This window comes from Prinia subflava, chromosome 9, assembly GCF_021018805.1.
Source record: "Prinia subflava isolate CZ2003 ecotype Zambia chromosome 9, Cam_Psub_1.2, whole genome shotgun sequence".
NCBI lineage: Eukaryota > Metazoa > Chordata > Aves > Passeriformes > Cisticolidae > Prinia > Prinia subflava.
The window spans coordinates 51,153-75,232 of NC_086255.1; the positions used below are offsets into that span (position 1 = coordinate 51,153).

The 24,080-nt window shown below is 42.0% G+C and overlaps 1 protein-coding gene across 7 annotated transcripts in view; it reads right to left on the bottom strand.

The window, feature by feature from the left end:
* Positions 1–24,080, bottom strand: part of ALDH18A1 (aldehyde dehydrogenase 18 family member A1) — a 34,475-nt gene that overhangs the window by 7,435 nt on the left and 2,960 nt on the right. For 2 of the 7 annotated variants that reach the window (XM_063405004.1, XM_063405006.1), the window contains exons 2-13: positions 20,348–20,505; positions 17,109–17,232; positions 14,295–14,518; positions 12,643–12,792; positions 12,448–12,552; positions 10,974–11,132; positions 10,350–10,440; positions 8,608–8,732; positions 6,072–6,216; positions 4,361–4,434; positions 3,609–3,708; positions 2,330–2,550 (exon numbers count right to left, since the gene is read on the bottom strand). In XM_063405004.1, coding sequence (XP_063261074.1) covers positions 2,330–2,550; positions 3,609–3,708; positions 4,361–4,434; positions 6,072–6,216; positions 8,608–8,732; positions 10,350–10,440; positions 10,974–11,132; positions 12,448–12,552; positions 12,643–12,792; positions 14,295–14,518; positions 17,109–17,202 — 1,488 coding nt within the window. In that variant the 5' untranslated portion in view covers positions 17,203–17,232; positions 20,348–20,505. Of the gene's footprint in view, positions 1–2,329; positions 2,551–3,608; positions 3,709–4,360; positions 4,435–6,071; positions 6,217–8,607; positions 8,733–10,349; positions 10,441–10,973; positions 11,133–12,447; positions 12,553–12,642; positions 12,793–14,294; positions 14,519–17,108; positions 17,233–20,347; positions 20,506–20,834; positions 20,967–21,556; positions 21,704–24,080 lie in introns of those variants that run through there. The other 5 variants (XM_063405005.1, XM_063405007.1, XM_063405008.1 and 2 more) reach the window with 5 other exon arrangements.

Below are 24,080 nucleotides of genomic sequence, written 5' to 3' on the forward strand. Positions count from 1 at the left end.
TATCTGATTGTATTTTAAAAGTACTTTCCAAGTATCTGCCCCTCCAGATCAGTATCACAAAGGAAAACTAAACAAATAAGCTTATTTAAGTAAAGAGGCATAAGATTAAAAGAAAGGTTTTGACCAGGTTTGAAAAAATAAAAAGAATACCAAGAATTAAGACTCAAAAATCAAAAACTTCTGGGATTAAAAGCAGAACACAAGGGAAGGAGTTTCAAAATGGTTCCGTCTTAAAGACTAGTAAAACATACTTCAGAGCAACAATTGGATTTGGTAGAATCTATAAAAAACAGTCTCTTGAAGGATGCTTGCAATTTCGCCCTGCAAGTATTAGAGGCAAACATGCGGCTTGTATATACTTACTAGAAGCTTATTAAATCTTAACCCAAACAAGTATGAGATGCAGTAGTAAACTAAGAGGAGGGAACTGCTCCTCAATCAGAGACCCTCCTACCATCAAGTGCAGGATGGAACAGAGATCATGCAATTCAAAGACAGAGTTATCAAAAATTGTCCTCTGAAGTTGAATCAGTGTTGGGGGTTAGATTTGTTTCTTTTCTATTTACAGAATTTTTTCCCATAAGCTGCTAGGACACTAACTACTGGGTACTTATGGGTACTTAAGGAAAAAACAAAGTAGCCAAAGGAGAGGAATGAAGCACCTGGCTTCACTCTTTCGGTCTCTGGGAGTTTCTCTTGGAGGGGGAAGATACCCGAGTTTTGGGAGCAGATAAAGGACCGGGCTGGGGGCAGCTGTTCTCTGTTGCTCTCTGCATCGGAAGGAGGAGGGTCAAGCCGTTGCTTACTGCGGAGAGAATTCACTGTCATCACGGTAGCCTAGTCCTAGAGACCTACTATCATCTGCTTGTGTGCCCAGAACTCTGAGCCTGCCTTTGCCCACCCTGCTGGAGCTGGGCTGCCGCTGTCCCACACCTGCTGCTTCTTCAGCACTGCTCTGGGTCTTTTGCTACCCTGTAGCCCTGCACGTCCTGCCCTGCCAGGATGCCCTGCAGTTCCAGCTACCACCATAGAGATTCTAGTACCTCTCATCCACCAGCCCGGGATTTCTGCTCATTTCCTGCCATTCCAGCTTAGTGCTCCTCAGAGTCCTGCAGGGGATCACATTGCCCCCAGGGTTTCGTGAAGCAAAGCTTCTCTTCCATCCCTTCCTGTCTTGGCTGAGAAGGGTATCATGAGGTTCTTGTTTTCTGAATTGTTGTTAATGCCATAGTTATTGTTGTTTGTTTGCCTTGTTATACATACTAGTAAAGAACTGTTATTCCTACCCTCATATCCTTGCTTGAGAGCCCCTTAATTTCAAAATTATAGTCATTTGGAGGGAGGAGCCTCCATTCCAAGGGAGGCTCCTGCCTTCCCCAGCACATACCTGTCTTTCAAACTATGGCAATCAGGAAGCCTGATGTGAGTATAAGGATAAGAAGCTGGCAAGAAGCAAAGCAACTACCAAGACAAGCTATCCTAAGTCTGTAAAACAAAGCAGGGGAAGGAAGGGCAGGGCAGGGCAGCCAGGAGTCAGTCTGGTGTAAGTTTTAAGATATAGCAAAGAGAAAGAGGAAGACATCAGCTATGCAAGAGACCTGGGCTGAAGTCCAGGAAGACAGAGGCAAATTCAACAAGGTGACATATTGGTTATCTGTAACAAACAGAGCTGGAAGTCAAAGGACACTAGTGTCTTCTTGTTTCATAGGAACTTCTCTTACAGCATACTCCTTTTCATTGTGAAATGGGGACTACTTACAAAAATCTGGCATGAAGTACAAATGTGTCCACTGGTTGAGCCTCCCATCCTCTTGAAGTGGCTGTACCCATCATTTTCTACTTAAAACACCTGCTCCTATGTTAGAGAACGCCTCAATCAAGCTCCCTAGATACCTAACGTTTATTGTGGGAAAAGATGTTACTAATCGGGGGGAGGGGCTTTTTGTTTTAATTTAAAAATCTACTTCAGTTGCTCAGTAAAGTAGTTGGGAGTTAGAGAGTAAGACCACGGTTGCCTCTGCAACATTAGTTCAGCATCTATAATTTCATGCATTTTACAACAGTATTTACTTGCAGCAACACTTCCACACAATGCTGCAGGGGAAGGCATTTGCCATTAACATACCTGCCTTATTCCTGGCATAAGACAAATGATTAACTGAACACTGCAGAAGCAAGTTCTGAGAACATCTCTGCATAAAAAATAGGTAGGCCAACAAAACTAATTGTAGATGAATCCGCAAGAGTCCTTTGAAACAATACTTTTTGTAGTCTCTTGCTTGCTCACCAACAGAAATACCCAACAGTGTAATCTACCTTCCTTACAAACCTGGGGAAGACAGTCAGGACGAGATTCAAAGATGACGAGAAGGACACCAATTGGCACTGTCACTTGCTCCAAATCCAAGTCTTTAGCTATTCGAGTTCGTCGAATTACACGGCCAACGCTGTCCTGCGAGGATGCTGCAATCTGACGCAGACCAATAGCCAAGCTGTTCAGCTTTGAAGTAGACAGACTTAGGCGTTTTAAAAAAGGGAGTGCTAATCTCCCTAAAAGAAAGAAAAAGTTGTGCTGAAAATAGATTGGTCTTCCTGGGCTCAAGCAGAAGTGACTTGAATGAGTGCTAAATCTAAGGAAAATTAGGATATTTCCCACACTCCAGCAATCCCACACCTGAGATTAAAAATGCACAACATCAAGTCTGGTAGTCACAATAAAACCCCTCAAATATCACAGTAATTTCACCCACCACATTTTCAATTAATGAGGTATAAGTGCTTTGTACATGAAGCAACTGCACAAACCACCAACATCCAGAAAGATAAGGTTTGTTCTATTTCATGTACTGAATACGTGACTGAATTTCTTACAGATTTCTACCCTTGCAGTATTTCTGGAAGGTCCAGGCAGTAATATCATCTTTCTGTTTTACAAATAGAAACACCAAAGTGCAGACATGCGAAAAGCATTTCTGTGCAGACTAGGCAAGAACAACTTGAATTTTCTAGTCTCAACATGTTCAAACAGTTAAGTTAACCCAGCAATGTCCCCTCAAATACTCTGGTCAGTAGTGTCCTCCATAGAGTATTACAATTCATGATGTGTCCTTTTCATGTATTTGCTATGCCAACGTGTACACAGCTCAATTCCAGCTTCTCAATGAACACATTGATCTAACATAGAAGAATGGGTTTCATCTGAGCTACCTAAAGAGAACCTTCCTCAATCAGAAGAGGACAACTGATGCTTTGGCAAGCATCAATTGAAGTGTAGAGATGACAGCCTTCCCTTCAGGAAACAAACATTCCATTAACCAGCCCAGAAAACATGCACTGTATGCATGACAGTAACAGAGAGATTTCTTCCATTCTTTTTTTTCTTCTTTACAATACGCCACTTGGTGCTTTGCAGTGCATCAGTATCTTCTCTTACAAAGGCACCTGTTTCATGCAATGAAGGAGGCTGCAGCTGTTTACAATGACAAACTTTCAAAGTTCTGGATTCAATGATCTGTGTCAGCCATACTGCCCAACACCAGGTGACAGAAAATTGTAATTCTGCTCATTTGTCCTGATGCCCAGAGAAGTCCAAGATAATAGTACAGTACCTTTATTTTCAGCCTCCTCTAAGTCCTTTTTGTTTGCCAAGAGAATTTCTTCTCTCTGGTCTGTTAGTAGGTCAGCAAGACGATAAATAATCTCTGCTCTCTGAAAGAGAAAACAGTTTCTGAACTGACTTCTTACTCAAAGTCCATGGTTTGACATTTAGTTCCTACAGTCCATTTATGCTGACCACATCCTCTCACTATCTTAACTCTCCTGATACTTGGCCAGTTGATTTTTCCAGCCTGCATCACGTTGAAAAAGCAGACTGAACACTGCCTCAGCCTTTACCTTGCTTTTTATTATCTTGCTTTTCTTGCCCAGTCTTCTTCCCCAAACTCACATGTCCTTCCTTTAAGGGCACCTTGTACCACATCACACCCACTCAGTTACAGAGTAGTAATTGTCTACAGCTCCACTTTTGTATACATGTTGTATGCTAAACTTCACACAGGTGTGAACAGAATAGTTATTCCAGTCAATTCTTCAGAAACTCTGATCACAATTCACTTCTGTGTGTTACTTGATGCTACCAAAATTTTTATAAACCCCACATGAAATCCTGTATTACTTCACAGCCCCAAGGAACTCGATCTTTTTGCTTTTCTCATCTTTAAGCAGGCTACAATACAAACAATGGATCTGGCACAGAAATAACAGATTCTTATCCCAAGGGGCCCCTTTATGTTGTAAGTCTGTGTTGTAAAACTTGCCGCACACGGACAGTATTAACAATTTGGCCATACTGTTCTGTCACCTGCTCAGGCTGCAGAGCCGCCAAGGTCCTGCCACCAGCTCGAGCCATTTCAGCCTGCTGTTCTACAGTAGGGCCTGCAAAAAAACCCAAGAATATGCTATGCAGACAAAGTAACAGCATAGGCAGAAGTGAGCACTAGCCTATTTGTCTTTCAATTCTTTGTTTGGAGCATGAAAGCTGGCAGAGTTTTTAACAAATTCAAGAAAAATATTGTATCCTAAGACAGAAAAGTCTGTACCTGACACAAAAATACTGTCATGGTCCCTAAATAAAAAATCATCACAAAGACTCTGTCTCTGTGTCACAGCAAGTGTGTAACATGTATCGAAAAGACTTGACAAAGGGCAAAAGAACAACAGGATAGCTAAGTCTTTAGGGCATAGTAGGCTACTGAAAGAAAAGAGACAAACTTTGAAAAGTATCCAGCTGAGGAATGCATGCATGGGAACACACAAACAATAATGGAAGCCAAAACCCTAGTAAGAGTTTGCAGAAAAGTTGCTTTCCCTCTGTCTTTGCATGCATTTTAGAAGCAAGGTGCTGATATTATATAAAACACGTTATATTTCTGTTTCAAGTCACCATGTTCAGGTAGCATTTCTGCAAAGAATTCACAAGTAGCGCATGGAACAACTGCCATTTTTAACTCTCCTGAAACAGCCTGTAAACCAGGTGACTTGAACCCAGCTTCCATCTAAGAAGAGCCCCATGGAAACTGCCAGAGTAGAAATTATAGAGCGGTATACTGGGAAGTATAAGAAAAGAACTTGTGGACATGAGATTAATTAGACTAATTTGAGACATCTTAAACTTGCTTTTTGAAGTGATATCCTACTTTACAAAATACGGTATTTTTTAGTGTTCTTGGAGAAAAATGATGTATGTAAGCAGATATAATTGGTTTTTTAAAATTACTTGAATTTCCAAAGTGAGGGTTTTGGAAGATAGAAGACAAAGAGATGATTGCAGTAAACACCACAACAGCCCACAGGGACAGACTTTTGCTACTTGGCATATTTGTGACTTGGAATGGGATCACAAGATTAAAAGCTTTACTGCTGATACTAGCTTCTTATAGTGGGGCAAAACAAAAAGGCACTAAAGCATAATGATACCAAGTGCGTTTAAAAGATGATATGACATACTTATGTAGGAAATCTATTATGGATTACTACACACAAAGAAATTCACTTAGCTTAAAGTGCAAGTCCAAAGTATCACTCCGGTATCTATTCTGCTAAGGTCATGGATCTTTGGTCTGATTTTATCCAGCAATTATTACACAGTTCCAGCAATGCAGTGGCAGGAAAACATTCCTACCTACCATACCAGAAGATTTGAATCGTAAAAGAAATTAATGATAAAAAATAAACCTAAACACTACCTTAGTTCAGCAGCACATCCTATATCCACATTTTCACATTGAAATCACGGATACTTGATGTTATTTCTGAAGATTACAAAACGTAAAACTTCTACTCTAGTCATTGCTTTCTTCAAATTAAAGTCTGATGCATCAGTTTATCAGCTGGAGGGAAGAAGAGTAGGGAATTCAGCAGCTTCTATCCCTACTTTAGACAATACCTTTCAAAATCCATTTTGCAAGCAGAGGGTGGTTTCCCAGTTATTGCACAGCTCTAGACAAATTTTAACTCTTAATTTTTCAGGAAATCTGTACAACTCTCAAGGTACACATTAGCTCTGTACTCACCTGCAGGTTTTACCTCTGAAAAAAAAGTTCCAACTTTTTTCCCTTCTACAATATCTGTGATGACATGACCTGAGATCTTTGGGTGGGTTCCATTTGCAATCACTACTGAAGTGCCTCCTTGCAGGGCCCACAAAGCTGCTTTCACCTACAGGAAAGGACAGAGTCAGTTGCAAGAAACTCACCGGTTATTTGAATCATGACTCTCAACAAGACTTCTTGGTCCACTCTGATGTGTAGATTGATCACTTATGCTTTCAAAGAGCATTCAACATACTTTGGGAATCTCTGAACGTCAGTGTTGGAATACTGACATTTGCTTAACCCTTCTGCAGTATGTTAAATTTACATCAGGATTAGCTCATTAACAAGGACCCTTTGAAATTGCTGTATATTGATTGGTCCTAAGATTAGCCTCTTTGCACATTTTTGAGCAGAATACAATTTCCCTCAAATCCCAGATGTTACCTGCTGCCAGTGGTTTCCTTCATTTCTTTTCCCTATCAATGGGCAATATTATCCACTACTATATTTAATTATGCATCATTTATTTAATTGCAAAAGCTTCTCTGCTTACTCACTTCTACGCTCTCCTAATATGGTTCTACAATTTAGTATTACTATAGTTCTATAATTTGGTATTACAGTCTCACTATGAGACAAATGTCAGATTGGCCTATCACGTCAAACTTGGCTATCAAAAGACCATCAGTTGCTTCATTATTGCACAAATTTCACGTTGAAAATTGAGATTTGTTCTTTGAGCCACCATCTGGTTTGTATTATTGATGCTACAGTTTTCCAAAAATGCCACCTACCTTCTCAACTGCAGCAAATTTTTCTTACACCTGCATCAAGATTTGCCTCTACGTGACTCGAAAGACCAAGTAACTCTGATTATTACTTTTACCATAAAGTAGCCTCTGACCTTGGCAGCTTTACCTTTAATACCTGGAATTGTTTAAACTATCCTAGAATCCAGACAAGGGTAAGCAATTTCTGAATAAGCTTTGTACATCACATAGTTACAAATGTCTCCTCCTTTTGCCACCTTCCTGTCCATGCTCTGATACTTAAAGAGTGTGCCTTACCTGATTCTTTAGAAAAGAGAATAATCAATAATGTAACTGGTGAAGAATTTTACTTTGGTCTTTTCCTGCTCAGTCACGATCTGCTTTGGTTTTTACGGACAACTTTCCAGATACATCCCAGAGAAACCTGCAGCAATTAATACTACAGTAGTGCATACCTCAGCCTCATGAGAGACATATGCTGAAGTTGCACAACACACCCATGTTTATGTACCCACAGCAATGAATACTGAGACCACTTGACTGCACACAGCACAAAAACCCATTAACCTTCCCACCTCTACTAATCGTGCACTTAAAAACTGAAGTACCTTGGTCTCCACCAATATATCCTTCAGAAGTAAACAGCACATTGTACAAACTCAGAAAGCAGAGGGAGGTACCATATCAGATTTAAGAGATGGGGATTCCCAAAGTCTTTGAATTATCACTTAAGAAAGAATTGAGGAGTGACTCTTACTTTAATTTAAAATACTAAAATACAGTTCCAAATGTCAGCTTTTAAAATCTACTGGAAAGTAATTCTTTACTTGCTCTTTTCAATTCACATGGACCTAAAAGAAAACCAAAGGATCCCATATACCACTTCAGGGTACTCAAAGAATAGCTGAGGCTGGAAAGGATCTCTGGAAATCATATAGTCCAACTGCCTGCTCAAAGTAGGGGCAGCTAGAGCAAGTTGCTCACGACACCATCCAGTCAGGTTTTGAACATCTCCAAACAGAGAATCCACAGGCTCTCTTGGCAACCTGCTCCAGTGCTTCAGCAACCTCATTGTAAAATTCTTACATTTCAGTTTAATCACGTGTATTTCATTCTGTGCCCATGGCCTCTTGTCTGTTCCCTGAATACCACTGAGAGGAATCTGGTTCTGCCTTCTCTAAACACTTCCTTCAGCTACTTATACCCAAACCACCTCTTTTCCGGTGTAAACAATCCCTGCCCTCAGCGTCTCTTAGTGTGACAGTGCTCCAATTCTTTTATCATATTCATGGCTCTCTGTTGGTTTCACTATATCCTGCCATGTCCTTCCTGTATTGCAGTGTCTAGAACCAGACACAACTCTACAGACACAGAGTTTCACTAGAGCTGAGCAGATGAAAGTAATAATTTTCCTTGACCTGCTGGCTGTGTTCTTTTCCATACAAACCAGGATACTGCTGGCCTGCTTTGCCCAAAGGCCATATTGCTGGTGTGCTTTCCATTTGTTGTCTACGAGGACCCCTATACCCTTTTCACTGAACCTGCATTCAAGGCAGTCAATTCTCCAGCCCATACCAGTGTCCCTAGGCATAAGACTCAGCATTTCCTTTTACTGAGCTCCTATGGTTTCCACCTGCCCGTTCCTGCAGCCTGACAGGATCCATCTGAACAGCAGCACAAAACACAACCATCTCAAGCAGCTCCCCTTCCTTCCTGATTATGAAGCAAATGTTCCATATTTCTACCTTGGCTTCCATGCCACCCATTCCCACTCGGGATTTGGTTCCAAATGTTACAGACTGCTGGTCTCCTGGGTAGAATATGTCAATAAGCTTTGCATCATCAGACCCTGGAGGGCTGTCAAAGAGTCCTGAAATAAATAATAAAAATCAGTCATATACCCTCATGTCCAAAGCTCACCTATGGAAAAAAACAAAAAAAAACCCCCAAAAAACCCAAACACATAAAACCAAACCAATCAACCAACATGGGGCTAAAAAGCTGTGTTCTGCTTTATTGGATTGAAAACTTCCACCGAACCCTTCTTTTTGTGGGACTGAAAGCGCAAAACTCTCAACTGGCAGACCCAAAAGGTATAGGTTGATTGAAAGCCTAAAAAATGAGAAACCAAAACCTCACATGCTGAAAAGCAGCAAGCAAGCTGAGAGGTAATGACATTTGGTTCAGGCTTGAGACAGTTTTTAGATGCTCAAAATCAGAGCTTATATACACGAACCCCCATCTGAACAGGCAAAGAATAGTCCTCCTCACCAATGACTAAGATACTCTTGAATGGTGGGTTGCACAGTGAGAAAACAGGCAATTCAGAAACATGTAAAAAGGGTAACGATTGAATTCTACTAAAAACGAACACAACGCTACAGAGACATACTCTTATTAGCATTTTTTAAAATCAAGAAATTTAACGTCACTATGCTTGGAGTTGAATGACACTTCGGTTGACCTAACATATTAAACTTCAACTCTACCACTACACTTCCCAGAAATTCTATGTGCACAAATACTGCCACAACAAATTAGAGAGCACAAGTGCAGTCTATCTGTGCCCACCCTTGACAGCTTGGGAAGTAGAGGGCATCTTTCCATAAACAAGCTGTCACATTGAATGAATAAACTTGGAGGATAGGTGCGCTGATTTTTTTTGGTTTTTTACAAACTCTTTTGACTATTGCTTTTATGAGTTTTAACACAGTCATTTCAACTAGAATTAACATGAAACCTGGCTGCATCTGCTAAAAGAAACTGTGCTTATGGAAAGACACATCTTTACTCCTCAGGGCCTCAAGCATGTACTGAAGGCCAGGATCTACTGAAAGAAACCCATCTGGAGAAGATAAAAAGAATATGTGACTTAGGGTGGTGTGAACTGCATTGATCTGAAACTGTATCCACTACCATTCTCGCTCTAGAAAAGGAAGTTCAACATCCATAGGTGATAGGCTTACGTCACAACAGCACAGCTCAGAAGACTGGGGCAGTGTAAGCCAAACGCAAGGGAAACAGAAAAAGCTAGCAAGACCCAGATATCTCAAAAGCAATGACCAGGATTTGCAATTGCATTGATAATTCACCAACAGAACCTGCTGCCAGAAGAAATAAACTATTGTAGAATAGTATTTGGTATATACGCCTAATTCAAGACACAGAGCTTTTATCCCACATACTATTCCTGACTGTCATACAACTCTGAGAAGCTAGCAGAAGTACCATAGTACACGTGGTATTCTGGGATCTGGAACAGGTCTCACATGCATGCTCACCCACCCAGATTCAACAGTGTGTCAGACAGTGTTTGGCTTATGCCACAGAATTACGTTGGGTATAGCCTTAAGAAGTTACTGTAGTACATTCCAATTGTCCTTGTAAAAGAGACAAACTGAAAAGATCAGTAAAACAGGAAAAGAGGTTGGTTTGACAATCTGAGGTGCTCCACTAAAACCAGAAACTGAATAAATTACTCACAAACCTTCTACATCTGAAAGAACAATCAGGAGATCAGTTTTCATTTCCACAGCCAGTCGTGCTGCCAGACTGTCATTATCCTTCACACTAATTACCTGCAATACACATGCATATCAGAAGCAGTGGAATAGTGTGAGGAACTAAGAAATACCTGGTGCCAACATAAAAAAGCCATCTGCCTCAGCATTAACAAGTCCTTCTGAGCTACTGGAAACTTCAAAGGTGATCTTTGTGTGAAAGTATATGTGCTTCAGAAAGTGGTATCCAAATGACAAGCAGTGCCATCAGTACTTGCACTCTCTACCTTAGTGCCCAGTGAGAGGGCAAGAGGCACTCACTGACACTGTTTTAAAAAGGGGTGCTGGATTAGATGACCTGCAGACATATGCTTGCTTTTGGTAAAGCAGACAGTATTTGCCCTGGTTTCACCCCACAACACTGTATAATGCCAAATACAGACAAGTCAACACAGTCTTCCAGTACCCTCTGTCCACATACTGATTCTATATCTTTGTTTCCCTGCTGCAGACTTCAGAGGTCCCAGGTTATAGCATTAGTCAAGTACACATTAGCACTGCACCATCTGCAAGCAGGACGCCCCCCCCTCCCCTTGCAATACTTTACCCACATTTACCCCCTGCAGATCACTGTTTGGCTCTGGAGGTGGAACAACTGCATCGTTAGTGTTAATTATAGGGACAATATTCATCCTTAAAAGCTCATGTAATGTTCCATTTAAGTTGCGACGCTTCTGTTCGTCATGAAAATCCAGATTGGTGACTAAAATCTAAAAGAAAGAAAAAAACTACTTAGCCTACCACCTTTCCTATGAGAACCTAATATAAACTTATGTATTAACAGAGCAGCCGTGCCTTCTGGGTCACTAAAGAAACAAAAGCCACATTTCAAAGATATAGAATACAAGTGAGAAATGTTTTTTCCACAATACTGTCAGATTTATTCCACTGAAGCCTGTAATAGCCTATCTCAAGCTGGTAGGTCACACACTCCAAGAATGAACTTAGAAAAAAATATCATGATCAGAAAGTAGATGCTCATGATAACTCCTAAGATCCTAGACAATTTCCACAGATTGCTCAAGATGCTGCCTTTCTAGTTTTCCCTCCCATTTTAATGTTCCTACTTGTAGCAAGCAGAAGGGATGCTTTATATCAAGACTTTTCTTCCACTCACTAGAACTCTCTTGCTCTTCTGAAACAATCTTGCCTCCTGCATGCAGATAGCACCCTTTTCTCTTGGTGTTTTAAGACAAAAAACACCCTCAATGTCTGAGTGTCTGCTCTGGAGAGACTTTTTTGTTGTTTTTACTCTGCAACTGGATATCTGAGAAGCAAACAATTCCACCACTCAAATGTACAACAGCACTTGGAATCATTGTGTATGCTAAGCTTTTTGGAATGGGCAATTAATTCTTTTGTATCAAAGGAATGATAGTTGTCTACAGATTTGAATAATACCTATAGTGATTTTCAGCTATATTATAAACAATTTGGCTATATTGGCTCTACCATATTATGGTAAGAAGTTCCTCCAAGAAGACTTCATACTTCATACTAAATTCATAATGAATTTAGGCTCCTAAATTCATGACAAGTGTCTAAACAAATAAGGCCTTACAGTTCAAGCCATCCTGTATTTTCAGAGTATCTAAGATAAGCAAAATTTCAGCATAGTTCAACTGATACAGCTGCAGCCTTCAGTATAAGACCCAGGCCAGGGATACCATCACCCCCAAGTTGCAAAGGTTCGAAGAGCAGATGGACAGCAAATTCTGAAGTGTGGATATGCACTTCCGTCAACTTTACAGAATGTATTGCAGTTTAAGTCATTTGCAGTTTTTAAATCCTCACTTTGGACCACCAACTTCAGCTTTTGTGACGAGATCTTAACAGACTCTCTCTGCTATAAAAGAACAGGATACACCTCAACTCCAAAAAGAAAGAGCATATTCATTGTATTTTGACAGTAGCTACTCTGTTTCAGAAATATTTAGCAAGGCATTCTTGTATAAGCTACCATTCATGGGACAACAATAAGCTCCAAAAGCAGCAAGTCAGTCTAGGAAAAAAGGAACGCCTTACTTGAGCTGCACAGATGCTGTACTGTGTAAACATGGCCTCATACAGAGCCATTAGTCCACTCTGCCCAGCTGCTGCACAGGCTCGGGCCTCCAAGACTGGAATAGCCTACAAAGACGAAGAGCAGCTGTCAGGCAGTGACTTGAACAGATAGTACCCAACACTAAAGGAAAAGCAGGAGTGCCACCAGCCTCTCACCATATCTTTCAGCTGACTCTGGCCTGAATGAAGTGCTTGCCTCACACTCTGAGAAAGCAAGATCTCATGACGCAGCCGCTGCTTTCCAAAAGCTACAGCCCCACTGGTGACAATCATCATCTCTCGGCCCTGATTTTGTAGCATTGAGACCTGTAGATAAAGGAAATAAGAAAGAAGGCCTGGCGTATGATCAGTGAGAGCAAGATAGTCCTGGCTGCTACAGCCTTATGCTCACCAATTCCTGCTGACACAAGCATTTTGATTTCTCTATGGATGCACAAAGCAAGGCAATCACCCTTCACAATACTTCTGCACACCTTCCTAGCCTCTTGGGAGCTATGTCAAGGACTGCATGCAATCTGTAACTTCTCATAAACCTTTTCACAATACCAGCTTTTGTGACAGAAAAATGCTTGAATCCATCCATTCCCAAAGCTACCATTATACAGTAACTTTGAATTCTGGAAGTGAAGATGCCAACTCTCAATAGTAAAGTTTTCGATTACTTCCTCCTTACATGTATCTGGCAAGATTCCTTTCAAATCCCCACAGCTGAATGTCTTACGTGAATTTAATATATTATGTTAACTTTACTTCCCAGAAAGGACACGTCCAGTGCTCACCAAGATAACCCTTTCATTTTGGAGAAGAAATACATGAATTGATCCCATCAGTTTTTCCTACAATCAGTGAGGTTTCAGGCATTTCTCTGGAGGAACTCTGCAAATGCTCAGGTGATCAAGAAGGGTTGACTTGTATTGCAGAGTTCACATACTTCAGTGGCACCTTCCCACTAGAGACAACTAATGCCCCAGCCATGTCTTATTTATTGCACAAAAACCTCACTGTGCAAATCTCTCCCTCTATACTGGGTTTGGCCAAGATGGACGTCCTTTATAGGGGTCTGTATGATACTGTGTTTTGGATTTCAGTTCTAAAACAGTTTTGGTAAGATTCCAATGTTTTGCCTATTACTAAATAGTGCTTGCACAGCATCAAAGCCTTATCTTTACCCCATGCTGAGCAGCACTTGCACAGCCATCCAGGCTTTTCTTGTTCCACTATGTCCCATCCCAGCAGGTTGGCTAGCAGTTGGGCACAAAGTTCAGAGAGGACACATTTGAGACAGCTAACCTTAAGATGGCCAAAGGGATTTTTCACACCATACAATGTCACGCACAGTAACATAGTTGCAGAACAGTAAAATGCAGGAGGTTGTTTTCCAAGGTGGCCACCACTCAAGAACTAGCGGGGCATCGGTGCACTTTTGTGAAGTAGTGATTGCTATCATGGATTTCTTTTCCCCTCTCCTTGACTTATTCGACTATCTTTATTTCAATCCATGAGTTTTCTTACTTTTGCTCTTCCCATTTTCTTCCCAATCCCCATGGTGGTGGGGCGGAGGTGAGGGGAGCAAACAAGAATCTGTGGGGATGCTTAGCTGATAGTCACAATCAACCCACCGCACCTCCAAAAACAATTTACTGAGTTACATGGTTTATAGTACTGCAGCATAGGGGGCTGAAAAGGTAAAGGCTAACACATTGTTTTAAAGAGTATCAATATTTTATGATAGTTTACTACAATCTTCTGTAGCATCCAGCAATCACTGAGTACCTGAAGTTAACACAAATGTTCAGTCACAGAATTACCTGCTCTACAATAGAAGCCAGCCTCCCAAGGGCCAAGCCACACTCATCCCCTCGAGTAACAACAGCACTACCCAGCTTTACTACAATCCGTTTTGCATGCTTCAGCTCGCTGCGGTGCGCAAATGATTTTCCATGTGCACGGCTGAGCGGCATGGTGATAAATGGAATGTTGCTCCAACAACGGATGGATTCATTCCTTAATCTTTGGTTATGGCAAGGGAGATCTGTGGATAAAGAAAGGACAAAAAAATCCCACTTTTAAGGGTTTCATTCAGACTTTTAACCCTTTACAATACACACTTCCCAGTAACTCAGAATGAGAAGCTAGCTTTCAATTCACCAAAACAAAGTGAGAAACAGGAGTATCTGAGCAGCACTAACCATCCCTAAGGTACAGAAGGTGATATCCTATGCATCACAGAGCTCTGACTCTGGGAACCCAGAAGACCAAACAGAAAGACACTGTAAAGGAGCCTATACAGTTCACACCTCAAGGACTAGTTTTAAAAACAATCTCCTTTGCCTTGCCTCATTAGATACAGTTAAGAGAGTTTTCCTGTCTAAAAGTAGCACAGAAAGCCTGATGGTTAGAAAAGAACCACAGCTTTTACAACATCTCTAAGCCAGGCATTTTTGCACATTGCTCAACTAGGGAGAATTGATGGGGCATGACAGACTTGGAATAGGCCTCCTGAAGATGTGCTTGTGCTCCAAGCCTGTCAATGTTCAGGAGGCCTTTAGACAATGCCCATAGTGTGCTTCAGCTTTGGGCAGTCCTAAAGCATAAGGATGTGGGACTGGGTGACCACTCTAAGAGTCTTGCAACTAACTGTTCTATTCTAGTCAGTCCTAACCAATGTATCATCTGAAGTTGCAGAGGCTTCTTTACAAATCAGTGAACTGAATCCTATGCCATGGTCAGAGTTACCCGATTATATTTCATATGTTCAGTATTTCTAATTTTTGTGCTTTGTAATACACAGCAGATTCATTTATAAGTTAAAGTGACTGTTCTTGATGTTACAGGAGAAAAACAGGAATAAACATTGTGCCACATTAAAAAAATCCTTCTAATTTAACAATGCTTTAATTAAATAAATCTTTTGCTCATTATACACACACAAGTAGTTTAGGTGACTAATCATAAGTGAAGGTTGCACTAATATGTCACATATTAAAACAGAAAACAGAATTTAGAGAGGAGTTTCATTTGCCCCAATTTTCACAAGGGAATACTTGTGAATCTAAATAAGGTCTACAATTCATAGGAAAGACTGGGCAAAGGAGTGCAGTTTGACTGTTGTTTCTAGCGTTACACCTTACTATTTAGTATTTGCCTAACATACACAGTATAACCAGAAAGGAATTTATTTCCCGTTCTCTTGGCTTCAAGGTTTGGAAGGTTCCAAGAAGGTAGCTGCTGAGAGCTAACCAGTATATGAAAATAAACCATTTACTTTTTTTAAGAAAAACAAAGGAAAAGACAACAGTTCTAGAACAAGCAGAGAATTCAATTCATCCCCACTAAAGTCCTAATCATTGATCTTGCTTTATGATTGCATAAAACTATCTTTTTTAGTTATTTTATATTGGACTGAGATGTGAAATCTCAGTTACACATGCAAAACATTTCTGGAGATGCAAGCCCATTAAGTCGCTCCACATGCAATTAGGGAGGAACTGACACAGTCATCCAGTGCAGGTTTTGGACGAGCAGGCCTAAAGACATTCCGGTTTTTATATCCCATACCTGTCAACAGTTTCACTTCCTTAATAAAGAAAGGGACACATACGAAACACACTTAAGTATTTGGCACTGCAGATCCTTTTATGTAGCCTGTACAAGGCTTGCTTCTCAGGAAGCAAGCCTTGTACAATCACAATTTGTGTATCAAAATACACAAGCTGAACAGAAAAAAGCGTGGAGAACAAAAAAAAAATCAGTGATAAATGATCACTCCAGCTTTAGATCACAACTGATGAAGTGACAAGAGTTGCTCCACTGCTGCATATTATCAATACTTGCGAACAAACTTCTCATAGTTAGCACTGTGAAAATTACTGACTTCAGAAAATGAGAAGTATTTAGAAATATTACAAATACAGAAGTAACAGAGCTGTAGTTCATAAAAAAGAAATTTAGAATTTTCAAGATTTTAACATCTAATTCATACAGTTATTTATAAAAGAGAACTGCTAATACACAGACCAGTAGGAAATTAATCTTGTATGCAATGATAAACAGCTACTCTATTGATCTAATAGAGTTTATCTATCCTTGCCTTTTGTATTTCAGACCACTAATTAAGCAGACACTGAATGGTTCTCTTAAATAAGGTCTTCAGAGAAGAACTATTTTACAGAACACCTATGTATTTACACTCAAGTTTCCTGCATGCATCTTTCCATTTGAATTTAATCCAAGTAAATTTGAGTTTTGCTCTTTGCTTTACTCAAAACATCTCAAAATGCAGATGGAGAAGCAGACATAATCAGATCTTGTTTTCCAGGAATGCATGAGGTTGAAATAAAGAACTTACACAGCAGCAGTACTTTTACAACTAATTTTTTTTCCCTTGAAATGCACGTCAGAAGGAAAAATACACAAACTCAGACATCCAGCTGAATATTATCGAGTTAAGGGAGAAAGTAACATTGAGAAAATAGAGCCTCAACTACAGTTCACATCACGGGTTGTAAATTTTGAACGATGTTAACAAGACGATTTTCCTTTCAACATAGGAAAAGAGCATAGGTATGCCCAGACACATACTGACCAACATTTTAGAAATGTGTGCTTTCTCTCATACATACATAAACGAGAAATGGCTGCGATGGCATGTGGTGGTAACACAAAGCACCATCCAGAGGGACGGACAAGAGGGCTCAGAGCAGCTCGACACAACATTTTGAGATGCCTTCTGCAAATCAAGGATATCTGCAAGTTAAAACGAAGGGAGGAAGTGGGAAAAATGGTTAAATATCAATGACTTACCATCTGTATTTCTTTCTTTGCCCACTCCCCCAGTCCAGCTCCTCTTTCCCTGTACCATCTTAACACAATTTCCCCATGCTCACTCTCAATTTTGCAGAATTTGCACACAGACTATGATACAGAAGAACTGACAGCCCCTCTTTCCCACCTGCTGCCAGATCTTTGCTAAAGGTAAAGAATAAAACATGGCTCCCTGAGAAGTGAAAACACTATTAGTGAATGTACCTACAACGGATAAAAGTAGTATTTTTTTCACAGAGAAGGCTGGAAGAAAAAAAAAAGAAAAAAGTAGAGAGGTTGTATCATACAGACTTCTCTGTACACCCCACAACAGAACATCTACTATACTTCTCATGAATCTCAGCCCTATGCAATATAGGAAATATGCTCATTCACTTTTCCCTGAGCACTATCAAATTACAAGACCTTATCCATGATTACAAGTAAGGACACAAATTTCCAAGCACTTGGCATTAGTTTCCCTTGACTGAACCAGTAAACACTTGGGATTCTTCTAACTCTAAAATTCACCAGAGCAGATACACAGCAACCAAGGAATACACACTTAGCCATTTCCTATGACAAGTCTAGTTCAAGTAATGCATTTAAGTCTCACCAAGGAAACAAACAAGATTAAGAACAATCCAGTTCTACACAGTATTTCAACCACAAAACCTCTCCTTCCCCTTTTACAAAGCTTTGCTTCCTTTACTTGCTTTCAACTCATTTTCCAGCACCACTGAAATAAAGCAAACAAAACTGCACAAATTATGGTACACAGAGAAAGCATTGAAAAGAGGACAAGTGGACCTCTGCACTGGAAGACTGCTATTACAAATACCAGGATATTTACAGCACTGACAGTTCTGGCATATGTGTACATGAACACTTGAAGGGGCCTCATTACCCTGCATCAGTGCATTATTATCTCTCATTATAATCCTCACCAAAATATACAACTCTACATTAGATAAGGCAGCCACCATCCCATAATGCTCCTCCTGTTTTGTCTAGTAAAGATTACATTGCACGGCATTTTAATAATATTAATCTGCAATGTCCTCCAGTTCTGTATTTCATCTGAAATGGCAATATTGGCCACTGCCAGGGTGAGGCAGACAAAGGACTCTGAGCAGATCATGCAACTAAGCAAGTAGTCAAAGTTTTCTTCTCATAATAGGGTAAGCTTAAAGAAGCTGGGGCACAGTACTAACTAGACATTCCCCCTCTGAACCCTTACCAGGCACCTCATGCACCTGCCCTCCAGGCTTGCACAATTCCCACTATTTATGTTTCAGCCTTCCACCCTGAAGCTCATCTTGAACTCTACTGTCAGACGCTGTCTTCTCAAGAGGGTCTTAGCTGGGTCTCAGAGATGCTCAAAATCCAGCAGCTCCTGACATGAGTCCCTTCCACCACAAATACCCTGAGAGGAACTGCCCGCTCCCCTTCAGCTCCCTCTACAGACTATGCCCCTTAAGGGACAGAAACAGGGACTCTACCTTAAGTTTCACCTGCAGACACTTCCTGTTACCTCTCCTGCCAGACCTTCACCTCCTGCTATAGTAATAACCTCCAGCTGGCACTTTGCTGTCACAGAATACAGACCCACAAGTGGCCAGATCAAGCTGTGCCATCTCCTTGGCTGCTCCTACTGATCTGCTGGAGAATCACTTCACATTCTGACTACAGGCTGCTTGCAACTAAGAGCAACCTTGTCCTTCTGGAAGACTGTCTCCTGTTTCCCTTTGCCAGAGACAAATTTGCTAAAAGCATGCAGACAATGAAGAGTTCAAAGTGTCAGACAGTGTGATCTTTCATTTTGAAGCAAAAAGATTAGAAAAAAAACAAGGTATTTTAGAAACTAGCTCGTGAGATATTTCAAGGAGACCAAGTTAACAAGAAAACAGAGTTTAATGCAGCAGCAGGTATCAGTACGTGAAATGGAAACGGATGCTGCCAAAAAGCACAAACAGAGCACAGTTTAAACTACAGGCTTTCTTTCAGACTTATCCAACTTCTTTCTCTCCTCCCACTCAATAAAGGATTTTAAGTTAATGTCAATCCTCATTTTCCATTCCACTCACATATCCACCACTTCCATAGCTGAAATGGTTCTGACATTTAGTGACAAACAAATAAAAGAGGTGTATAATTAAAAATAATTTTTAAAAAGCAAAACTTTCCTGCCTTTCTTGGAGAAAGCAATTTAAAAAAAGGCAAAATGCATTATTCAGGTATTCCTCCTAGCATCAGCTTTTTCACTACCAGAAAAATCTAATTCTTCCAAACTAGTCTCCAAACATGACCTTTAAAAATATAGTTTTCCTATTATCTCTTTAAATAATGAAACTTATCTTTGTATTATTGTTCACAAAAGCAATGACCTAGTTTTCATGTATTTATTATTGTAAAAATAGCTGTTAAGTAGCACAGTATATTTAGATGCTGTTCCAGATTGGTGTAAAGAGACTTAGTTACCTTCCAAAGCAATCAGCGATGTCAAATCCTAAAACTTGTGCCTTGAAAAACAACAGTCTATAACACAGTGTTTTAGACTGTTGGCTGCAGAGCATGTCCACAATTGTTTGCAGTGAACTGATTAAATTAAACTAAACAAACAGTTTTCACAGTTTTAGATACAAAGGCAAATATCTGAGTGTTGAGATATTCCACAAATGAAAATCTGGAAATCAAACTCTGATCAACAGAACTGTTTTGCAAAACACTTAAGAACAGAAACAGAGATAAATCAAGTACAAAGGAAATGCACACAATTTCTGCGAAGTAAGTCTTTCCCACAACACAAACTTTAACTCCTCGGTAACATTCAGAGGCTTTTACTACTTAAACTGCTTCATTACCTTAACAACTGAAACTTCTGCAAGGGGAAAAAAAAATCAATGTGCAGCTCTTCGTGCAAACTTTAACCCTAGAAATATTCTCAGAGGGAAGTCAGTTCAGAAGAACTGACTAAAATAAAGGAAAACTTCAAATAAATGGTCTTTAGAGCAACTTGCATACAGGTTCACCCGGGTTCTGCAGATGGTATACTTACAGAAAAGAGATAATCCAAAGCAGCAAGTACCACGCGCTTCCTTTATCTCAAGAACGCATCCTAGCAGTACAGTGCGGTCACAGCAGTACTGCCTGGCGCGGCGGAGCAGCACCTTGTCCTGGCCTCGGAACCCTTCCGAGTGCCTCACAGGGCAGTACCTGCAGGAGCTTGGTGTTAGTCCATTTTCCCAGACCCAGTCTATAAATCAGTTCTGCAGCACAAGAGGGGCTGTACAGCAGCAGCACCGGCGGCAGGGCCGGGCCCCCGGCGGCCTCCCTGCGCAGCGAGCGCCGAGGGCCGCGCGGGTCTCCCCGGGGCTTCCGGCCCCGAGCCCCGCGCGCCCCGAGCCCCGCGCGCCCCGAGCCCCGCGCGCCCCGAGCCCCGCGAGCCCCGAGCCCCGCGAGCCCCGCGCGCCCCGAGCCCCGCGCGCCCCGCGAGCCCCGCGCGCCCCGAGCCCCGCGCGCCCCGAGCCCCGCGCGCGCCGCACCTGCCGCCTCCCGCCGCGCGCCCGCGGAGCAGCAGCGCGGGGACCCGGGCCGCACAGGGGCGCGCTCCCGCCGCCGCGGCCCCGCTGAGCCGCCGCAGCCAATCCCCGCCTGGAGCGGCCTCGGCCGCAGCCAATCCGCGGCGGCGGCAGCAGCGACGTCACGTCACCGACCGCCTCGCTGTCCACGCCCGCGCTCCTTCACCCCCCCGTGCCACCGGCAGATGATGTAATTCCACTCCACGTTGCAGCACAAAATCCTGGCCTTTGTAAATTACAGCATTAACAACTGTTTAGTCTAGTCCCAGACTAGTCCAGACAGCCCTACCCACAGCACAGGCTGCTGAGGCATCTCCCACAGCGGCCTCCCTTAACCTGGATTCTCCTCGCTCTCACACGTTTGCAGTCTGGAGCAGACAACAAATGAAAACGATCTGAAGCCAATCTTCTGAGAGTGGCTTTAGCTCCTTAGGCCGTTTACATCTTTCTTTTCTCCACTACAGCCAAAACCTCTTCACAAGTGCAAGAGTGCTGGCTTTGCTTTCCACTTACCTCCCATATCCCATCTGAATTCACTTCTACATTAAGAGGATCGGGGCAATTTAGCACCATGGAATATCCTCAGCACTACAGGACGTACAGGGATCATCGAGTCCAGCTCCTGGCCCTGCACAGGACAGCCCCAACCATCACACCACGTGCCTGAGACTATTGTCCAAACGCACCTTGAGCTCTGTCGACCTCGGGGCCACAACCACTGCCCTGGGGAGCCTGTTCCAGTGCCCGACCACGCTCTGGTGGAAGAACCTTTTCCTGATGTCCAGCCTAAGCCTTCCTTGACACAGCTCCAGTGGTTTCCTCAGGTCCTGTCACTGGTCACAGACAGCAGAAGTCATTGCCCGTCCCTCCACTGCCCCTCGGGAGGAAGCTGCAGAGTGTGATGAGGTCTCCCCTCAGTCTCCTCCAGACTGCACAAGCCAAGTGCCCTCAACAGCTCCTTGCACGGCTTTCCCTGGAGACCCTTCACCATCATTGTGACCCTCTTTTGGGAGGAGCTATTCTCCAATAGCTCTGTATCTTCCTTATGTTATGGCGCCAGAACTGTATACAGTAGGTGTGAACTGCACACATTTAGAAATTTGGAAAACACCTTTAAGATCATTGAGTGCAACCACAAGCCTAACACCATCAAGTCCGCCAATCCCTGCCTGCAGCAGCCTTGCATGCAGCCAATCCACAACTGTGGTGCCCCTAATGCAACCCTAAGTGTCACATCTACACAGCCAAGAAGAGCATTGTCAGCTACCACAGGCACTGCCAGGTGTTTTAGATCCCTCCAGACATGGTGATTCTACTACTGCTGAGAGCAGTGGAAGGATGCCAGTGCCTGACTACCCTTTCTGTGAAGATGTTTTTCCTAATATCCAACCTAAACCTCCCTTGGCGCTTCTTGAGGCCATTTCCTCTCATCCCATCATTGGCTGCTGGGGAACAGAGCTAGACTCCCACCTGGCTGCATCCTCCTGTCTTGCTTGTCAGAGCAAGAAGGTTTCCTCCGAGCCTCCTTATCTTCAGGCTGAACTCCCTCAGCTACCTCAAGGACTCCTCGTAAGAGGAGTGCTCCACACCCTTCCCCAGCTCCATTCACTTGTCTGGACATACTCTAGTCTCCCACTGTCCTTCTTAAAGTGAAGGGCCCCAAAAGTGACTTCAGGATTAAAGTTGCAGGCCTCACCAGTGCACAGTAAAGGGCAGTGGTCACTACCCTGGGCATGTGGCCACACCATGGCTGATACAAGCCAGGTGCCAATGATGCTTCATCACCTGGGCTCATATTCAGCCACGGTCGACCAGCACCCCCTGGTCCTTTCCCACTGGGCACTTTCCTGTCCTACCCCAGCCTGGAGCACTCCATGGGGTTGTTGTCACCCGTGGGCAGGACCAGCACTTCACCTTGTTGACCCTCATACCACTGGCCTTGGCTCGTCAATCCAGCCTGTCCAGATCCTTCTGCAGAGCCTTACTGCACAACAGCAAATAAACACTCCTGCCCAACTCAGTGTCATCTGCAAGCACTCATCAATGCAACTGGTAGAAACCACAAATCTACAGTTTTTCATCTTCAAAGACACCACAAAATCCACAGTAGTCCCCCAATTTAACCCAGATACTAGTTACACTGTTTTTTGTCCTCACCTATGTTATATTACCACTGTTATATCCCTGTTGGAATTCAAACAAATTCCAACAGTATCAATTTCCATATTGTTGCAAGGGAGTTGTTCTGTGGACTATTTTTGTTTATTTGTTTGGAAGGCTGTTTATTTTTTAGTTTTGTTTTGTTTTTTTAAATTGTTAACACATCACCTTCTGGGATCAGGAAACAATCTTAAATGAAGGCCTCAAAATTGTGGAGAAAAGTTCACAAAGAATGAAGAACATTCATGTGGTGGGAAGTAGAGTTCAGGACATTTGAAAAAACTCAAGTGTCTCAAGAATTAACAGAAAATCCAACATACAATTATCTGACATGAACATATCACTCTCTCCAAACACGGGAAATGAAACAACTCCCCCAGCTACCCCTAAAAAGAAGAAAAAATACCAAACCCACAAGATCCTCCCCATGCTTCTCCCCCTAAAAAACCCCAAACAAAAAACCATAACCCAAAAATAAGTTAGAAGTCATCACTTTGTTAGAAGACTATTTGGAGATCTTTACTTTGCCAGAAGTAGAATTTGGTTTGATTATCATAGTGCATATAAGCCCTGCTCTCCCCTCCTCCCCACTCCAATTATTAGTATTTGCAGAATGAAACCAATGACAATACCAGAATGTTGGTCACTCACTCAAAAAAAAAAAAAACCAGAATGGTGATTAAAGGTATATCACAGCAGCTGAATTTTTTTTTTATTAAGACAAGCCTATTTTTATAGTAAGTCAAGCCTTTCCAGAGGTGGGCTTTGCTGATCCTTGTGGGTCCCTTCCAATTCAGAATATTCTGTGAGTCTGTGATTCATTTTGAATAGTTAAGAAGAAACGGAAATGCTCTCATTTTAAGCTCACCTGGCCAATTTTTTAATGCAACTTCTTTAAATGGTGCCTCCACATAAAAAGCAATAGGTTCCCCATAACCATTTGCAGAGGAGCTTCTTTTCCAGATACTCAAATAGATGTCAAATTGGTACGAGAAAATGCATATAAAATAAATCAGTACTTTCATTTGCCACATGAAACCAATAGTTTGT